The sequence below is a fragment of the Recurvomyces mirabilis genome (genome assembly GCF_035927965.1).
Source record: "Recurvomyces mirabilis strain CCFEE 5264 chromosome Unknown scaffold_6, whole genome shotgun sequence".
Lineage (NCBI taxonomy): Eukaryota > Fungi > Ascomycota > Dothideomycetes > Mycosphaerellales > Teratosphaeriaceae > Recurvomyces > Recurvomyces mirabilis.
In genome coordinates, this window is record NW_027041940.1 from 482,972 (window position 1) to 501,757 (window position 18,786).

The 18,786-nt window shown below is 53.9% G+C and overlaps 6 protein-coding genes across 6 annotated transcripts; all 6 read left to right on the forward strand.

The window, feature by feature from the left end:
- Positions 1-334: 334 nt before the first annotated feature.
- On the forward strand, positions 335-898 carry LTS14_002973 (uncharacterized protein; the record flags this gene model as incomplete). Its single annotated transcript, XM_064835678.1, has 1 exon — positions 335-898. One exon carries the CDS (start codon positions 335-337, stop codon positions 896-898), a length of 564 nt encoding a protein of 187 aa, XP_064696728.1.
- A 985-nt stretch (positions 899-1,883) lies between these two features.
- On the forward strand, positions 1,884-6,083 carry LTS14_002974 (uncharacterized protein; the record flags this gene model as incomplete). Its single annotated transcript, XM_064835679.1, has 1 exon — positions 1,884-6,083. One exon carries the CDS (start codon positions 1,884-1,886, stop codon positions 6,081-6,083), a length of 4,200 nt encoding a protein of 1,399 aa, XP_064696729.1.
- An 864-nt stretch (positions 6,084-6,947) lies between these two features.
- LTS14_002975 (uncharacterized protein) lies at positions 6,948-8,624 on the forward strand (the record flags this gene model as incomplete). Its single annotated transcript, XM_064835680.1, has 2 exons — positions 6,948-7,067; positions 7,125-8,624. 2 exons carry the CDS (start codon positions 6,948-6,950, stop codon positions 8,622-8,624), a joined length of 1,620 nt encoding a protein of 539 aa, XP_064696730.1.
- Positions 8,625-9,118: 494 nt separating this feature from the next.
- On the forward strand, positions 9,119-10,393 carry LTS14_002976 (uncharacterized protein; the record flags this gene model as incomplete). The annotated part of the gene is made up of 2 exons (XM_064835681.1): positions 9,119-9,152; positions 9,306-10,393. 2 exons carry the CDS (start codon positions 9,119-9,121, stop codon positions 10,391-10,393), a joined length of 1,122 nt encoding a protein of 373 aa, XP_064696731.1.
- Positions 10,394-10,887: 494 nt separating this feature from the next.
- Positions 10,888-13,384, forward strand: DBP2 (ATP-dependent RNA helicase dbp2; the record flags this gene model as incomplete). Its single annotated transcript, XM_064835682.1, has 4 exons — positions 10,888-11,060; positions 11,163-12,406; positions 12,986-13,114; positions 13,167-13,384. The coding sequence occupies 4 exons, from the start codon at positions 10,888-10,890 to the stop codon at positions 13,382-13,384; spliced, it is 1,764 nt and encodes a 587-aa protein (XP_064696732.1).
- Positions 13,385-16,998: 3,614 nt separating this feature from the next.
- Positions 16,999-18,411, forward strand: LTS14_002978 (uncharacterized protein; the record flags this gene model as incomplete). Its single annotated transcript, XM_064835683.1, has 2 exons — positions 16,999-17,869; positions 18,056-18,411. 2 exons carry the CDS (start codon positions 16,999-17,001, stop codon positions 18,409-18,411), a joined length of 1,227 nt encoding a protein of 408 aa, XP_064696733.1.
- Positions 18,412-18,786: the final 375 nt, after the last annotated feature.

The following is an 18,786-nucleotide window of genomic DNA, read 5'->3' on the forward strand; positions in this document are numbered from 1 at the left end:
ACAAAGGCCCTCAGGCATTCCTTCAAACCCTTCGGCGTTGCGTACCAACGATGTCACAGCAGGCACGCCTTCGATACCACCAGGGCTACGGACAAACCGGATCCCACCAGCCGACCAAACCTTACGACCACCTCCAGCACCAACCACATCTCATAGCCAGCTGCCTACCTTTACCAAGTCATCAAACTTGCTCTTCCCAGGTTTCAAACGGTGGTGTGGGCCCTGCCAAAACAACACATTCATCGAGATTTTACAGGCATGGGACCATTCGAGGGAGTGTCAGTTCTGCAGAAACTGTTGTGGTAGGCATCCAGACAGTATGTACTATCGGACGATGGCTCAGGACGTGGCCAGACAGGTCCAGGTTCAGCAGAATCGTGCTCACGAAACTAGCGGGAATGAGAGAGGCATTGGACTTGCTGTCGGCTGGCTTGTGGCTGCGGTCGGAGTACCCCAGGCTAGTGGCAGACACGGCGGACCATCAGCAAAGGCACTGGGGAAGCAGGCAATGAGAGAAGGAGAAGCCGGTCCGTCTGAACCACGTGCTGCAAAAGCACGCGGTGGAAGTGTACTACCGGCTTCCACCAAAACGCGTCCAGCACTGAATCTGGAGGGAGAGGCTGGACAGGGCAATGAAAGGACTGCTGGCAACACGACCCTTCCAGCGTCTAGCATTGAGCAGAATCGAGCTCCGAGAGATGAAGCTGAGGATGCTGGCAACGATGGAGAGGAACCGGACGCCGGCGTTACGGAGGCCCAAACCGCTGCTGCTGAAGGTGAAGGAGAGGACGAAGAGGGTCAAATCGGGCAGTGGGCAGCCGAAGAGTATGCCATGGCTGCTGGAGCGATTGCTCGAAGTGGTCTGCTAGCAAAGCAAGATCCACCTAGCGACAGTTGAATACGTCGGAGTGAGGTCCAGGATATTTGTGGTGGCAGCGCAGGGGTTTCCCGGTGCTGCACCAAATTGAGCTTGCGCATCGTAGGATTCTGCACGCTGCCCCGTTAGATAGATGGCAATGTAGACTAGAGCAGTGTACATAGCTTGGTGTTTACAAGGTGGTATAGTGTCGCGAAATGCGAGATCCGGTTTGTCCAGACATTCGTACCATCGATGGGAGTGTCTCGGTAAAGTGGCGGTTGAGCATATGCATGTCTTGGACAACCCGCATCGTGCGTTCAGACCATAATTGCCATAGGGTACTTAGACAGTGGTGCGCGATAGACATAGCATGTGTGGTTCCTGCTGCAGAGGCAAGAAGGTGGTGGTTGTAAGTGGATCATTACTCGCTTGCCACGAGTCGTCTACAGTACTAGAGGCGCTGCACATCCGTCTCTGGGGCTGGCTGATGAAGATCCTTACAGGGATCAATCATCGACATGAAACGAGCAGCAATTTTCCAGCATTTTTCTCCGATAGCTTCAAGTCGTGATACAGCCGAGGATTGTGCTAGTAACTGCACTCCTGCGAGGATGCACGCCCAGTATTTTATTCCTCTTTGACCGGAGCTCTGTTTGTTGTAAACTCTTGTACAAAACCATATATCAGAGATCGACGTGTGTCTCACATTTCGCTAGCACTACCGCTAGAGTGGCGCTTTGACATTTTCCCTCTCCACATTCGTAGCCCCTGGCCGCGACACTATTATTGAACGGCCGAGTAGAGACCAGCTGAAGACGTTGGGTCGTTCTTCTACTGTCACTACAGCGCGATCCCAGACCTGGACTATGTGTCGTTTGGGAGAAAACATTGGCAGCATAGATCATACGAAACACGATAATATGATGTCCGAACAGATGCAGCCCTGACTGGACGAGACGAAAGCGAAGGAGAGGGACAGGAAGGCGAACCTACCGCGAACATTGAATACTACGACGACGAAAGCATGCCTTTCAACACGCTATCGGTCGCCTCAGCAGTGACCCCATCAGTCATTGAGACATACTTTTCACATTATCTAAACCGCGGCCCTCTACGGCAGAAGCCCACGGCACACATTTCCTACCACGAAGGCTTGCGGCTGATCCGTCAGTTCCTTGACTACTCATCACGGCACTCGGTCGAGGAGCTGCAAGCCTTCACCACGCAATGGGTTCCTGCGCCAACATGGGTGCGCACCTACGATCTAGAAGTCGCACCGCAATTCCTGGAACGAGCGGCGAAGATTTTGCACACCCATCTAGGCCGACGGGATCTGGAAAAGATTGGTGGTAAGACGTGGTGGCAGTGGAGACGGCCTGAGGCTCCTCTACGAGCAGAATGGATAGAAATGAAAAAGGACTTCAATGAGCGGAAACGGGCGGGGACGAAGTGCGACAGGTGTATACTGTACGTTCATGGTGGTGCATATTACTTCGGCTCGGTGGACGAACATCGATATCAGATGCAACGGCATGCGCGAAAGTTGAAGGCGAGGATATTGGCTCCGAGGTACAGGCTTGCACCACAGTTTCCATTTCCCTGCGGGTTGCAGGACTGCATCTCGACCTATCTCTACCTGCTTGAGCACTTCCGGCCAGAACAGATCCTGTTTGCTGGAGACTCTGCCGGTGGTGGGATGGTTCTGAGCTTGCTGGTCATACTACGCGATCAAGGTCTTCCACTCCCAGCAGGCACGATATTACTATCACCCTGGGTGGACTTGACACATTCATTCCCCTCGGTAGCTGGAGATGGCGCAGGCGACTATATCCCACCCCATGGCTTTCATCACAAGCCTTCGATGGCATGGCCTCCGCCGCCCAGCGACCAGACAAAGAAGCGAGCACGCACTTTCATGGACGCTGCACCATCAGATGCAGTTGAATTGCCGGCAATTGCTGAACCCAGGAAGAAGAAGCGGAAACAGAAGAGAGGCAACGAGGATGTGAGCGACGAGGAAGAGGAGGAAGACGTAACCCCAGCTATGGCGCAAGCGAAAGCGCCAATGCATCCTACTCTGCCTGACTTTGGCGACGACCTCAGCGTCATGTTAGATGGCACGGAGATCAAGCTCAAAGAGCAGCTCCAGCTCTATGCGCCGAACGATTTGCTTGCCCATCCATTGGTCTCTCCGGTCTTGCAGCCCACACTAGGTGGTTTGCCACCAATGCTCATACAAGTCGGAGGTGCAGAGCTCTTACGTGATGAGCAGATATACCTGGCCCACAAGGCAGCAAGTCCGCATGGATACCTGCCAAGCCAAGCGATCATGCGCGAATATGATCCGCGACGGCAGCAGCTCAATCAGTATCCGGCGACTGATGTTCAGCTGCAGGTCTGGGACGACTTGTGTCATGTTCCGCACACTCTGTCCTTCACACGACCTGCAAAATACATGTATCGCTCTGTTGCACAATTTGGTGCATGGGCATTAGCGCACGCGCAGCACCGGGGCGTCGAGATTCGAGATAATGATGACAATGTATCGATTATCAGCTCTGGCGCTGAAGACGAAGGTGATGCCTCTAATGCCTCGACAACAGATCTGACGAGAAAAAAGACGGCCAAGCCTGACGAGAAGGATTCGGTAGGCGCAGTGGGTCGGGCTGGTGATCCTTTGCCACCCTTCAAGGATCACATGATTCGGCAGCGCGTCACGCGACATGGTGCTCTCTATAACCTGGCACCTGAGGCAGAAATCGCCTGCTTGGCTCTGGATCCGGCGAGTATCGGCACAATCAAGCCTGGACCTGTTCGCAAATGGCTATCGAAGAGGAGAGACAACGATGTAAAGTTCGCAAACGACTTGAAGAAGCTCCAGAAGAAGAAGGCGAAGGAGCTTGCGCAGGGCTACGATGATATTCCAGGTGAGACGCCACCCCCGACTGCACTTGTGAACAGGAGGAAGAAAGGTGTGGCACCTGAGGAGAAGAAGAAGCAGAAGAATTGGGGTTTGGCTATGTGGTCTGGCTGGGGTAGCAGTCACGATGAGAGCACACTCAAGCGAGAGGAGAAGCTTGACAAGGAGAACGAGGCTGCAAGGCAGACGAGCATGCAAAGCACGAGACCAGATGGCCGACCTGGAAGTAAGGCCTCGAATATGCCACCTCCTAGTATCTTACAAGGAGCCAACACGCTTGTTGTGCCTGGTTCTAGAAACGGCGCTGCGTCATCAGATGGTTCGACCAAGAAGCGGAGAACGAGTAGTGTGTCCTTATGGTCCGCGCCATGGTCGCAGAAGCAGGTTGTTGAAGATCAGAGGCCAAGGAGCTCGAATCGGCAAGTCATGGATACTGGACAGGCTGGTAGGAGCGCCGCTGGAAATGGAAGTGCGAATCTTGCTGGGTACAGCAGACGGTCATCCATGTCAAATCAATCTTTCGCATCACGACCAACGAGCGTTGCTGTGCCGAACGCAGGAGAAGCGAATCCTGCTAGTCTGCGCGTTCCTGGCACACAGAATACGTACTTGGCTCCGGGCGGTAATCGACCACATGATGGCATCAATGCCTTTCCGTTCAGACTACGAAGTCCAGCTTCAAATCCTTCGGTGGCTACACTTGACAGTGGCGCGCCGAGCTCGACGAATGGTGATGGTGTTAGCATTGCGGCTGTGGAGATGCCTACACACACGGATGATCATATTGAGATGCCAACTCCTGCTGATGAGCATGTTGAGATGCCAGCGGAGCCATACAGAGTGCCTACGCGAAGCGATCGACCTTCACCAATTGAGGACCCTGTCTCTGCTGTATCGCGGACTACTGAGTCGCCATTCACCGACATTGTCAGTCCGGTCGAGCAGTCATCTAGAAGTGCAGTACCAGCTAGACTGCAGACTCCACCGCAGGCACTGCCATTGCCCTTCGCAGGCCGTCCCGCCATCTTCGACAATAGATCTTCCGTGCTAGGTGCTCTTGGCGCAGACGGTATGCCAATCACACCGATGATGGCTAAGCAGCGCGCTCCAGAGATACCTCGTTCAGTACCCACGAAGACTCCGCAACCACCACCAACAGTATTCACGACTGCAGCTGCACCGTCAAATTCAACCAGGAGGGCTATGACACCGGAGGTTGACTCTGAGCAGGGCACGCCAGTGACGCCCATCGATGCGCAACAAGAAGCTTTGTTTAAGATCCGCAGTCAAGCAACATCTGACCCTACCATCACGGCGCCTACGCCGGAGGGTTCGGTAAGGGCTGATGATTCCCTGCCCGTCACTCCTGTAGATGGACAGAGTACGGCGCCTTTCAAGATTCGCAATCCAGTATACGATCCGCGTGCTGCACAGACGCCGACACCACCCCTGGTCGCTGCAGTAAGCAACGGCTCTACGGCAACAGCATCCGAGTCGCCTGAAGAGAGCAGGCCATCGCCTGAGCAGGTGCTTGCGAAGAAGCCAGGTGAGGCTACAGATGCCACGAAATCTGCGCCGTTCAAGCTCCGACATACTGTCTATGACCCGGCTGCACCAATTGGCGGAACATCCAGTAAGCAGCAACAGGAGCCGGCAGTTCCAGCATTACCACCTACCAGTAGCGAAGGACAACGCCAGACACTCTCATCATCGCCAGAACAGGAAAGAGCACTTCCTGATGCTCGCAAGGTAGCTGAAAGAGCTATGACACCGTCGGCTGCTGAGCTGCCACCCGGTACGAACATCGTCATGCCCACGCTTGTCTCGCGACGGCCCATGATGATGCAGACAGACGACTCTCCACCGCCTGCTCCTCCGCCCAAGGATGACGCACCTCTGCCTCTCACCATCGGCAACGGCTTTGGGAAGCCTGACTGGCTAGCCCGCAAACGTAGCAGAGAGCTGCTCGCCAACCTCAGCGGAGCAGGACGCAAGAGCCCAAGCCCAGTATCTGATCTGCTCAGTATGGATCGCAAGACCCCTGCTGCTACTACCACTAATCCACAACAGAATCGAGTGGAGAATCTGATGGGGAAGCCTACTAGTAAGTTCTCTACGATTACGAGCATGAGTCCGAAAAAGAGCGGTGCTGGCGAGATTACTGGGCAGGGAGCACCTGATCTGGGTGAGCTACTTAAGTTTGATTTTGAGAAGCGCGATGCTGGTCGGGAGGTGGCAGCGTTGAAGAGGCCGGGGTTGGAGACCTTTGTTACTGCTTCTGAGGGGCAGTTAAAGAGGAATTGAAAGGTCTTCAGAGCCGGTGCTGGGGGAGAAGTTGTGCATTTGGCTTCGCTGGAAGGCGATATGGCAATAGGTTGGGCACATGTGAAGGAGTACTATTGTCATGCTCAGGTTTCAGCGATGGCGTTCTGGCGTACTCAATCTGTTTCTGGGAAGCGTGGGCATTGGAAAGGAGGATATATGAGGTTGGCTTGAAAGAACTACATACCAGACAGTTGTAATATATGTAACATGAGTACAAGAAGGCGGGCATATCTAGGACATGATTCACACCTCTTTCACCGATTCGACACACGTAATGCAGGCATGCTTCCGCGGGAGCTTGCGCGATCTCACGCTCACTTGCGATCGCACTTTGCCTCTTTTGGATGGGAGGCGATGTGCCCCACGTTTCCATGCCATGATCCATGACCCGAAGAATGCGGCGCTAGAGGGCGCTGCGGCGGAAGACCAAGGTCTGGGCGGCTCTGTGGCGATTACTGTCGCTCTCGTTTGCGTTCATCTGTGAAAATGATGATAATGCCTGGGCGGATGTCATCGGGTCATCTTTCTACTGGGGGCTTGGTGCTCGTGACAATCTAGAGTGAGATTTTGGTTGTTGGAAGGACGGAACGAGGAAGTGCGCGCGGCCGCTGTAAGAGTTAAGTGGAGGGCTTGGAATCATTGGATTTGAATTGCCTGGGTTATGTGACCTGGTGAAGTGAAGGGTTCCTGCTGGTATATGCTTCAGATTCTTGCAAGGCAGAGACAGAGTAAGAGATCTGGTATCACGATATCATGATGGGGTCACGGTATACCATGAGGTGTGCTGCGGCACTGATGCTGGCATTGGGACGAACGCAGAATATAACGCCCATGAATTGGACGATGGAGAACGCAGGCTTGGAGGACAACAACTCGATCATGATGGAGGTTTCGGAGCGAGGAGTGATGATACCCACCGCAGCCATACTTCCATTAACCGATACTGCTGCAAATAATCTACCAGTAAGCAGAGGACCTCACGTGCTCATACTCGATTGAATGTGACTGACGTAAATGAAGCCTCCCGGCCTCTCGGGACCAGTAGTCGTAGCCAACGCCTCGAATCAGCTCAGCATCAGTACAGACTCGATTGCCATGATCTCCTGCGATCAGTCCGCATACGCTGGCAACATCGCCGCTGCAGACATCTTCAACCGAGCCGCTTCAGTGAATGCAACCGCCGTCATCTGGTATAGCACAGCTGCCGCCTACTGTAACCTCACGGGTTACAACAATCTGTACCCTTGGGTGTACAGCATGAAGACGCAGAACGACTCGACATACATGCTGCAGAACTTCGCGGATCTGATGCAAGGTATGGCGGGTAGCGCATATATCGAGATTGTATCAATGGATCAATTGAATGCTGCGAATAATGGGACCGGGCATGGAAAGCCATCTGACAGTAATCAGAATCAGAATCAGAATCAGGGCAACAACGGTCCGTTGGGTCCAAGCCCGGGGACTGCGGTTGCGATGATCATACTCTATTCCATCACTGGTGTCATTACGGCGCTATTCTTGGTCATCATTATCACTGGTGCCATACGAGCGCATCGGCATCCTGAACGCTATGGGCCGAGGAACATCATTGGCAGAGCACGGCAGACGAGAGTGAAAGGGTTGGCAAGAGCCATGCTTGACACTCTTCCGATCGTAAAAGTTGGCGACAGAGGCGCCGAAGCACCTAAGCCTACAGATGTAGAGTTAGGCGAAGGTGCAACGGCGCAGGAAGGACGACCGACTGAGATGACAGGATTGACTGCACGAGATGCACGTGCAAGTGGGGAATTAACGAACGTCCACAACGCAGAAGAGCTTCCGAGAACCTCGTCCACCGAAGGCGGCATAGCAGCTGCAGCTTCTGTGACTCATGCACAACATCAAGCGAGCCACGCCTCGGATCAGGACAATCAGGGATGTAGTATATGCACGGAGGACTTCGAAATCGGCCAAGATCAACGCATATTGCCTTGCGACCACCGCTTCCATCCAGACTGCATCGACCCTTGGCTCTTGAACGTCAGTGGGACATGTCCGTTATGCAGAATCGATCTTCGACCACGACCTTCTGTCGATACAGCTGAGGTAGACGAGGACGGCAATCCCATCTCACGAAGCGCCACCCTCGAAAGCAGAGAAGGTGAAGCACTGCCTCCTCCGCTAGGCGCAGCAGCTGGAGACCGAAGATCTGTAAGACGAAGTCTAATGCGCGGCCTCATGGGTAATTCCTCTGCAGGCTCGATGTCTAGAGAAGAACGGCTAGCAGCGCTGAGAGAGTGGAGGTTCCAGGAGGCTAGGCGAAGACAGACAGAACGAGGAGAGTCTCAAGCAGAGACTTCCGAAGCTCGATCTGGGCGGGAGGATGATGCAGGGTTGAGGACGAGGTTGAGAAATGCTTTCCGAGTGAGGACGAGAAGAACTGGAGTGGCAGAAACCCCGGCTGTTGTCTCCTCAGAAGATGCGCAGGAGGCTGCTGAGGGCGAAGCTTCGGCATCAAGACCTGCTAGGACTTCGTGAGTGTTGCTCTTTTGCCATTATGAAGAGATGTGCACGTGGCCTTAGGGTTAGGGTTTGGGTTGTGCATATGGGCTCAAAGTCTTTGACGACGACGCAGCTATCGCGAGGCGTACAGGTGAATCTCATGGCGGCTATGATTGTATTACGAAGCTATGTATGATTGAAGTATGTGTGTGTACAGTGTATGAGAGTCAATTGCTGCTCACTTCGATCTATTGATGCTGCCACTTCTTCTGATTGCTACTTTCTGCGCCATGTCAACACAGCGGTCGTGGAGATTGCGTGTAAATTTTGATGAGCTGGAAGGCCTACGCACAAAGAAACATGTGCCTGTGGACAATGGTGGGCATCCCAAGCTGACCATAACGATGAAAGGGCTCATTTCGTGCATTGCTTTGTTTCGCGCTATTGTGTTGCCAAACAGTAGCAAAGACTGGCAATGCGATGCCAGGCTGCTCGAAAAGCGCAGAGATCGAGAACGGTATTCCCACATAATGGCACCCAAGAAGAACAAATCGAACGGCAAGGGTAAGACCAAAGCTTCAGGTGCCATTGGGAGAACAGACTCTGGTGCCACAGACAGAGCAGTAGTAGCACGAACTCATCCTTGTGCTCACCCTTGCAGGCTGACATGCACTGAACATACTTGTTGTGTCGAGAGCCAAGCACTGGTGAACGCAGGAAACGCAGTAAATCCGGCGGCAGTTCCAGCAGCAGATTCGGTAGCAGCACCGACGGCAGGTCCGTCCAGAGCAAGATCCTCGAGGAAGGGTCGTGAAACTGTTGGTGGACGCAAGCGGAGACGGGCTGACACAGATATCGCTGAAGACGAAACAGGTGAAGAGAACGATAGTGCTGACGAAGAGGGACTAGAACAGGAGGCAGCGCAAGCGGCCGGTCCGTTAGCGACAAATGGCTTAGGCAGAGATCGCAAGACTGCTGGTGGTCGCAAGCGTAGACGAGCGCAGCCAGCCGTCGACCCAGACCAAGAGCATGCTGTTTTTGACGTAGAACAGCCCGAGCTCGTGGCAGAGCCGGCAGAGAAACCGCCAGCCGCGCGAATTTTGGCCGCCCAAGAATCTACCACCGATATTACGCTCAAGGACGGTGAGGCCAGACTGACTGTGCGCCTCCAGGTCTCTCTCGATGAGGACAGCAGCAGTCGCCTGGCCTACCATGCGAGACTCTACGTTTCGTACATTGACCGAGATGATGTTGACGAAGGAGGTGAGTATGCTGGCTACATCAGCTCGTGGCGTATTGACAAGCCAACAGCCGCGAAGATGAATGCCAAAGCATCATGGACTGACGAACTACTGCCGCCGAAAGCCAGTAAAGGCAAGGGCGGTATCTCCGAAACGGCGAAGTGTCTTCAAGCCTTATTCGACAAGGATGGAAGCCTGAGTAAGAATGTTGAAGACGCTGAAGTTTGCAAGAGTCTCGAGGACGAGAGCCTGATGTTCATCGGCATGATCTACTTCGAGCCAGGCTTCCGTGGTAAAGGACTTCTGGCTTCAGCTTTCGATGGATATTATACCTCGCTACGTCAGCTCCCGGAATGGTTTGCTTTTGCTGGTAACATTGTACTTGTCCCTGCTAAGCCAGTGGAGCACCAGGCTGCTTGGGGAAAGACGCCGGACGACGAGGTCGAGAAGATTCTGATAGGCACGTATGAGAAGGCTGGATACACCAGATTGGCTGACGCCGAGCTAAGGATCGGACCTGGGAAGTTTGAGAGACTTGTCGTGATGGGGAGGATGGTCAAATAGTTCTGTGAATACTTTGCCTCAATCCCGTCTTGTTCTTGGCGCAAACTTCATGGATCGTATTACTTGTATGATGTGTTGATGCTTCACATCGTATTAGGGGTGGTGGCGAGTGCCGATGTGCTTCGAGTTAGAGCTAGGATTGTCGTCTTGATATGCTGACTTAGCTCGCTGACTTGCGCTCGAGTGAAGAAAGTGTCATTGAATGAAGGAGACACATTGTCATTCCTCGATGAATCTTCAGGTTGACTGAGCACTGACGTCGCATAGTTTTGACGCTAGCACAATCTGCGGCTAGCGTCATGCGAACCTTCGTTCCTTTCATCAAAATTTCAGCCTGCACTTGCACTTTCGCGCACAAACACATCCCTCACGACACCTCATCCGAATCCGTTCTTACATCACACCGTCCCTCACATCTACCACACGCTCCTTTCCACGCTTACACAACACATCTGAACCAGTCACTACAGACCCAACAGCACACGACTCACATCATGGCTGGCTACGGCTCAGGAGGCTATGGCGGCGGCGGCGCTGGTGGGGGCTACGGTGGCTCTCGCGGCGGCGCTGGAGGCTACGGCGGTGGCGGTGGCGGCTACTCGAACGGGTACGATAATAACGATGATTGTGGCTACGGCTCGCGCGATACAACTTCCTACTCCTATGGGTAAGCCCAGAAAGTTTAGTTAGGCGCGCGAGCCTTGCGCCAAAGGCTTCTTTCATCATACACGTGCATTATGGCTGCTAGGCATTTACTAACATCTTCCAGTGGGTCAGGAAACGGCTACAGCAACGGTGCCAGCGGCGGCTACGGCGGCGGCAGTAACGGCTACGGAGGTGGCTCAAACGGATATTCTGGAGGAGGTGGATATGGTGGTGGAGCGGGTGGCGACAGGATGTCAAACCTCGGCGCTGGTCTCAAGGCGCAGAACTATGACATCAACTCGTTACCCAAGTTCGAGAAGTCTTTCTACAAGGAGGCTCCTACCGTCGCAGCCCGCACACCAGCTGAGGTTGACGAATTCCGCCGCAAGCACCAGATCTCCATCCAGGGTCAGAATGTACCGAAGCCAGTTGAGACATTCGATGAGGCTGGCTTCCCAGGTTACGTCATGAATGAAGTCAAGGCACAGGGCTTTCCCAACCCTACCGCCATTCAGTCTCAGGGCTGGCCCATGGCTCTCTCCGGTCGCGACGTTGTTGGTGTGGCAGAGACCGGCTCCGGCAAGACGCTCACCTACTGTCTGCCAGCTATCGTCCACATCAACGCACAGCCTCTTCTCGCACCTGGCGATGGTCCAATTGTGCTTGTGCTCGCTCCTACCCGTGAGTTGGCTGTTCAGATTCAAGAGGAGGTCAGCAAATTCGGCAAGTCTTCGAGGATTCGTAACACTTGTGTCTACGGTGGTGTGCCCAAGGGTGGACAAATTCGCGATCTGGCTAGGGGCGTAGAGGTCTGCATTGCCACCCCAGGTCGTCTCATCGACATGCTCGAGGGTGGCAAGACCAACCTTCGCCGTGTCACATACCTCGTCCTCGACGAAGCTGATCGCATGCTTGACATGGGTTTCGAGCCTCAGATCCGCAAGATCATCGGCCAGATTCGTCCGGATCGTCAGACTTGCATGTGGTCCGCTACTTGGCCCAAGGAGGTTCGTCAGCTTGCTTCCGACTACCAGCAGGACTTCATCCAGGTCAATATCGGCTCCCACGATCTCCACGCAAACATGCGCATCACTCAAATAGTCGAGATCGTCTCAGACTTCGAGAAGCGTGACCGCATGAGCAAGCATTTGGAGCAGATCATGGAGGACAAGGCCAACAAAATCCTCATCTTCACAGGTACGAAGCGTGTCGCCGACGACATCACACGCTTCCTCCGCCAGGACGGCTGGCCAGCACTCTCAATCCACGGCGACAAGCAGCAGAATGAGCGTGATTGGGTCCTCAACGAATTCAAGACGAGCAAGAGCCCTATCATGGTTGCTACCGATGTGGCTTCTCGTGGCATTGGTATGCTTGCTAACACCCCCTCCCTTGCCCTCCCTGCACCTTTTCCTTCCTCTCCTTGGCCCGCTTGCAAAAGCGAGGTCTGTTCTGTCACACGCTGCACTCCGTGCGCTTGTCGTGCACACATAACCACATGTCTAGGGCTGTCCGTGTTCCTTTGTTCTTCATCAAAGGCTTCCTTGGAGACTTCTGATCGGTACGGTAAGCTCTTGCTTGCTGTGCTGTAGCTTCTCGTTTCTCTGAATGCTTGCACCTCCGACCTGCCAGAGAAATGGGATGTCATAAGTTCTTCATGATGTGTGTGTTGCATTTGCTTGCAAGATCGCGCGCATTCCAAGGATGTCTTACCGGAGATCGTCGTACACAAGCCCGTGACATTGGACGTAGATGTGTGCGCCTCGAGCGCTATGGCGATTGCTATCTGTCCGCTTCGTGTGGACACTTAGCTCGCCGTGGATGGTGCTATGTTGCACACTTTGACAGACCTTGCTAGCATCCGGCAAAGGAATGCTATTCCTATTCATGCTCACTTCGCGTCATATTCCGAAAGACTTGATTTACTGACTTCGCTCGCGTCTCAAGACGTCAAGGACATCACTCACGTCTTCAACTACGACTACCCGAACAACTCTGAGGATTACGTTCACCGCATTGGCCGCACTGGTCGTGCTGGACGTATGGGCACAGCCATCACTCTGTTCACTGCTGACAGTAAGTCACCAACGATCGAACAAGTTTGCAGCTCATACTAACTTCTTCACAGACTCCAAGCAAGCCCGCGAGCTTGTCAGTGTACTCACCCAGGCCAAGCAGCAAGTCGACCCTCGTCTTGCCGAGATGGCTCGGTATGGCGGTGGTGGAGGAGGAGGTCGTGGTTATGGTGGTGGCCGCGGTCGTGGTGGTGGCCGTGGCGGCCGTGGAGGCGGAGGTGGATGGACTGGCAGCAACACCGCTCCTCTGGGTGGCAACAGTCGCTGGTAGAGTGCTTGAGACTATTGCATGGGCTTAAGCCAATTGCCTTGCATTCCGAGCGACATGGCGTTATCGGTAGACTGGGGGGAAAGATCGTGTGGCTTTTACGGAGACGCATGAGTGGCGTATTGGACGCGTGGATTTCTTGCTCAGATGAGTAATGTTCTTTAGTGCTGCCGACTATGGCTGCGAGATTGATAGACTGCGAGACTTGTACTTGATAGTTGCAACCAGAAGGAAGCTTCTATGCAATGACGTGTCGAACATACTGGATGGGGGCGAAGCTGCTCTCACTCAGGACATTCGGTCCGGTGTAGCGAGATAGAGCTGGAAAGGAGGAGTGGAAAGAGTGAAGTGATCAAGCACGTCCTCAGTGATGGTGAACAGGAGGGCTAAATGACTAGCACCGATGATGTCTCGAGATGGTTGCCATCGTCAGCCTTGGATGTCACAAAAGCGTGTGTTTGCTGGTTTCGAACTACAGGAAGTCGTAAACTGTCTATTACGCATACTTTGAGATGCAATTACGACATCGAGATCGCGATAGTCCCACGCTACCGCGCCTATATGTAATCGAAAGTGGAAGGTATTTCCAGGTCTGCATGTTCGACATAACTCATCAAAGCTTTTCTGGATTACCCAGTGCAGCGGTTAAAGTCGTTTCGTGCCAAGCTGTGGACATTGGAGTACTCTGCCTATATGGTCTCTTCGGGCACGGATGATATGCTTTTGGAGGCGTGTAGCTCTATGTGCAATAACAACGCGGCAGATCCTGACAGAACATGTCGTGATATAATCTCGTATGTGCCTCTGAGTTATATCGGACGGACTATTGTAGGCAGAGACCCTTGACGCTTCCATGTCAGAGGGCGTTGCGGCCAAGACGTACCCACCGCTGCTTTTGGCCAAACAGCAGACTTTCAGACAGCAAAGTACCAACGAGTTATGAAACTGTAGCAGCTGTCTGGAATAAATCTGGATGTTCTCGACCATCGTAGAGCTCTGCTGCAGCTATCCCTGTTGAGTTGGCATGTCAGCAGTGCATGGCGGCTCGGTAGATTGCATATCTATGTCGGCTATCGAGTTGCGGAGCGAATCACAACGGGATCCCGTCACGACCAGGTAGTCATGCAGCCTGCGCGTTGTTCGCCCAGTATGCACTTATGTGTAGAGTCCGCAGCGGTTGCATGCACGGCTGTCCACCAAACAGACCGAAGAAATCTCTTCCCACGAGTCGTGAGCCGGTATGTCGGGTACATTCGCCGTGCCAAAAGCGTGGACCTTGTTCACTTGGCCGATTAGTTGCCCCGAGTGAGGCGTGGTTTGTGTGGCCTCTCGACCTTGGCGACCGTACCCCGCCGGATGTAGGAGGTCAACATAAGAAATGTCCCTGATCTGCGCTATGCAAGACTACGAGCGACCGTCTGAGGAAAAGCAAGAGGCGCCCACTTGATCGGGTAGACTTCTTTAGCGCTTGAAGGCAGATTCATGAATCGTTCTCCTTAGCCATGTAGGAAGTGCCCGTCGCAACGGAGACTAGAACTTGTGCTTGATCCAGTACAGATCGTGCCCGAGCTGTTCGAGCTTCATGTCTCCACTGCTCGATCCAGAGCTGGGTCTCTTGGGAGGACCACAGGATGTAGTGATAAAGAAGCGCCAGTACACTGGATAATTCGTCTAGTACGGTGCTCGCCATGTGGAGAGCAAGCAAGCTCGCTGGAATCACGGCAAGGGACATGGGAAGAAACGGACCTCCTGTCTCACCCTGTACCACATCGCCAGTATTTCCGGCGATACGTCGCGGGCAAGCGTACCATTACAGTGCTCACTCCGCGATGCTACCTTCTGATCACACTGGTCATGCGACACCTCTGTATGAGCGGTGCCGACGGGACCGTCCGAAAAAGCGATGTCAGTGCTTCCACGAGCTGAGGAGGGCGAGTCAAGTCGAGCCAACCACAGACCAAGCGCTCCGTATAGTCGTCCTGATCTTGGAAATTGTGCCGGAGTGAAAGTCGGGCTGAGGGTGTGCTTTTGGCATGTTATCGACACTCATTGGTCAGCGCAATAACACAACACTGCGCTGAAATCTGCTTGTGGCTGTTCGCACTGGTCTGCCGTTGCGACGTGACTCGAATGATGATGAGCCAAGTTCTTGTCGCCTTTTCTGTACGTCCGGCGTGACCTCCACATCGGTGTGCAAGCAAACAGCATTCGTGGCCCCACTGTTTCCACGCCGCTCGGACCATCATCAGAAAAACACTTTGCCTTTTTTCGGCTTGGGCGCAAGGTTTTCACGCGCCAGCGAACTCGATCTTCCACGTCTCGTGCGTGGTAAGGGAAGCACGAATCTCACCGCCACCGCCACTACCACACCACCCTGAAGGCATCCCCAGTCAGTGAAGGCAAATCACGCCGCTTACACGCCACAACCGAACGAAGTTTCCGCCTCACTATCTGCGGCAGTATCAATAACAAACTACGCTCTTCTCACGGAAGATTCGCGGAAACGACCTGCCAACTACGATCTAGCACGCGCTGCACCTCACTAGCGTGGCCAGAAAAGCGGGCCATCTCGAAGACCGCATCCTGTGTGGGCCCGGCTGCATAGGCCAGCTACAATATTGGACCATCAACAGCTTTGTGCGAGAAGATTGTGGTCGCAGACTGACGGTGCTCGTTCCTCGACCTCGAACGAGCACTTCACCGCTCACCCACAGGTCGCCCGCTTTGCTCCGCAACAGAGCATCAGTGGCCGCCGAGATTTCTGCATCAATTTGAGATTCGACGAACCTTCGAACGGCAGTCTCCAGAATTGGTTCCGAGGTCTGCAGCGTCTGCTACGAAGGGTGCAAAGTCTAATTTGCGCATCGTCACTACCACAAAAGCCGTGTGCTTAGCCGAGACGCACATCGTCCTGCTTCGTCTCGATCCTTGTTGCTGGCTCGTGAATCCGAGGGTCTGTCACCCGCCGCTGCCGAGCGCTCTGCAGAAAGTCTGACCTCCACGCTGACCATCACGTTGGTTGCACGGAAACAAAAAATCCTTCCCAGAGTATTACCTCACAGTCTGCTTCGACCAGCCGCATCAAGGCCGGTGACCGCGCTATTTTCAGGGCACCCGCGCCACCCCGGCTCTCGATACGCTCAATATCTCGCGCTATCCGCCTTCCAACTAGCACTGTATCTTTTGTTTACCAATGCCGTATTGGTCCTTTCATACACTACTGCTAAGCTACATTCGACTGCAAGCTTTGCCGGCGATACCATTCGGGCCATCCCACATCGCAAGACTTCTTCGCGCTAGACCGGAGGCCAAGTCGACGGTTGCGCTAGAAGCCAACGCAGTGTAGAACGTCTGCACATCATTCGCGTGCAAGCTGCCGAGGGGCGCGACCTGCTCGATCAAAACAAGAGGCTTTCTCCGGCTCTCGTTCGAGCGGGCACTTGTACCCGCCGGCGCGCTGTCATCACTGTCTTGGTTGGAACGACTGGCGATACGTCCTATACCTCTGCAGGCGTAGCATGACCGGAGCCTACACCACATCACCTAATCAGCACGACCACGCAACACCACTCGACGCGACCCTTGCATCTCATCTGCCACCCCGTCAGCCACAGTCGATGGATGGTAGACAGCCAGAATATCCGCAGTCAGGTTTGAGCTCACCGTACGCGCCGTATAACGAGCACCAATCTGAAGGGTCATCTGCAGATCAGTCGTCTGCTGTGCATTACCAGCCCGGACAAGACTACAAGTCCTCGAATTTCTCATCGTCCGCGACACCGAACTCCGAGTACGGTCTACCGCAGTCCGCGCGATCGGGTTCGTTCCCAGAGTACATACAGCAGCGGACGTACGCCGAGGGTCAACAACAGCCGTCCCGTTACCCTACTAGCCAAGGAGCTCACGCAGCTATGGCGCAAACATCGAGTCCGTCACAACCCATGCTTGAAGGCTTACCGACCAATGGTCACGTGCAAAACAACAGAAATTCTGACGGAGATGTACCAATAGATCCTTCGATTGCCCAGTCAAGCCCTACCTATCCTCCCACCCATGGGTATTCGCCGTACCCACCACAAAACGAGATGCCTCCGCAGTACCAAGGGCAGGGAATGCAGTATGGGAGACCAGATTGGGCTGGTCACTATCAGCAGCCTATGGCATATGGCCACTCACCCGCAACTACGGCTGGTGCTGTTCAAGGCACTGTCGCGCATATTCCAAGACCACCAGCTGTGGGTAGTGTGCCGCAAGCTGTGTATCCGCAGCCTTCTAATTGGACACAGGGTGGTCATCCATTGTCGACCGTGTACTCGTTCGTGCCTATACCAGGCGCGCAACAGCACAAGCGACCGAGACGTCGTTATGAGGAAATTGAGCGCATGTATAAATGTGGCTGGAATGGTTGTGAGAAAGCGTACGGGACGCTGAACCATTTGAACGCACATGTCACTATGCAAGGTCATGGTACGAAGCGAACCCCAGAAGGTAAACATCCCTCTCCCTGCTCCTAACCCCATCATACCTTCTCATCATGACCGTGACTAAACGCTGCCAACAAATGCGCCGAGCACATGGTTTGACGCTTATTGCTTTTCGCGATTACCATACAAGACTAGCGCGGCTGAAACTTCCGACCACATGTGAGCTATGCTGACTAGTGACTAAATCCAGAATTCAAAGAGATTAGAAAAGAATGGAAAGCAAAGAAGAAGGAGGACGACAACCAACGCAAGCAGGAGGAAGAACGCCAGCGTCAAGAAGCTGTGCGCAATGGTCAGGACACGCCGCAGTCGCAAGGTCAGCCGGGACAGTATGCTCAGCACATGATGCAGCCACAGATGGGTGGTCCTCAATTACCTCCGATCGGTTATCAGCCTGCGGGTGGTCAAGCACCAGGCCAGTACGCGCAACCCCAGCAAGTCGATGGCGCTCAGCAGTATGGCGGCAGCAACCCGATGTACGGTGGGCCAGGATACCCGCAGAGCCCATACGCGCAAGGTGGCCTGCAGTACCAGCAGCGTTCGTGAGTCCAAGCTCGTCGCTGCGGGTATGGTACTGACAGTCTTCAAGACGAAGATCAGGCGCCTAGCCAGACATATCATCAACAGTGAGACGAATGGCTTTGGGCCATCGCGTCGACATCCTAGCGAGGAAGTGAGAGGATGTCCTCTCACATAGCTTGTTCTTCTGCATTGCATATGGCGTTACATTTTGGGAGGCGGGCGATTCATTCTTGAGTGCGGTGGCTAGAAGTTTTATGGTGTACATTGGCTGGAAGCAGCAGGGCGAGTATAGGGATGATGTCCAACGGCCGGCTCAACACGCGCACACAAGAAATTACGGTCGGTGATACCAGAGGCGACCAATCGTTGCTCATATGGGGGTTTGGAGAAAACAGAAGC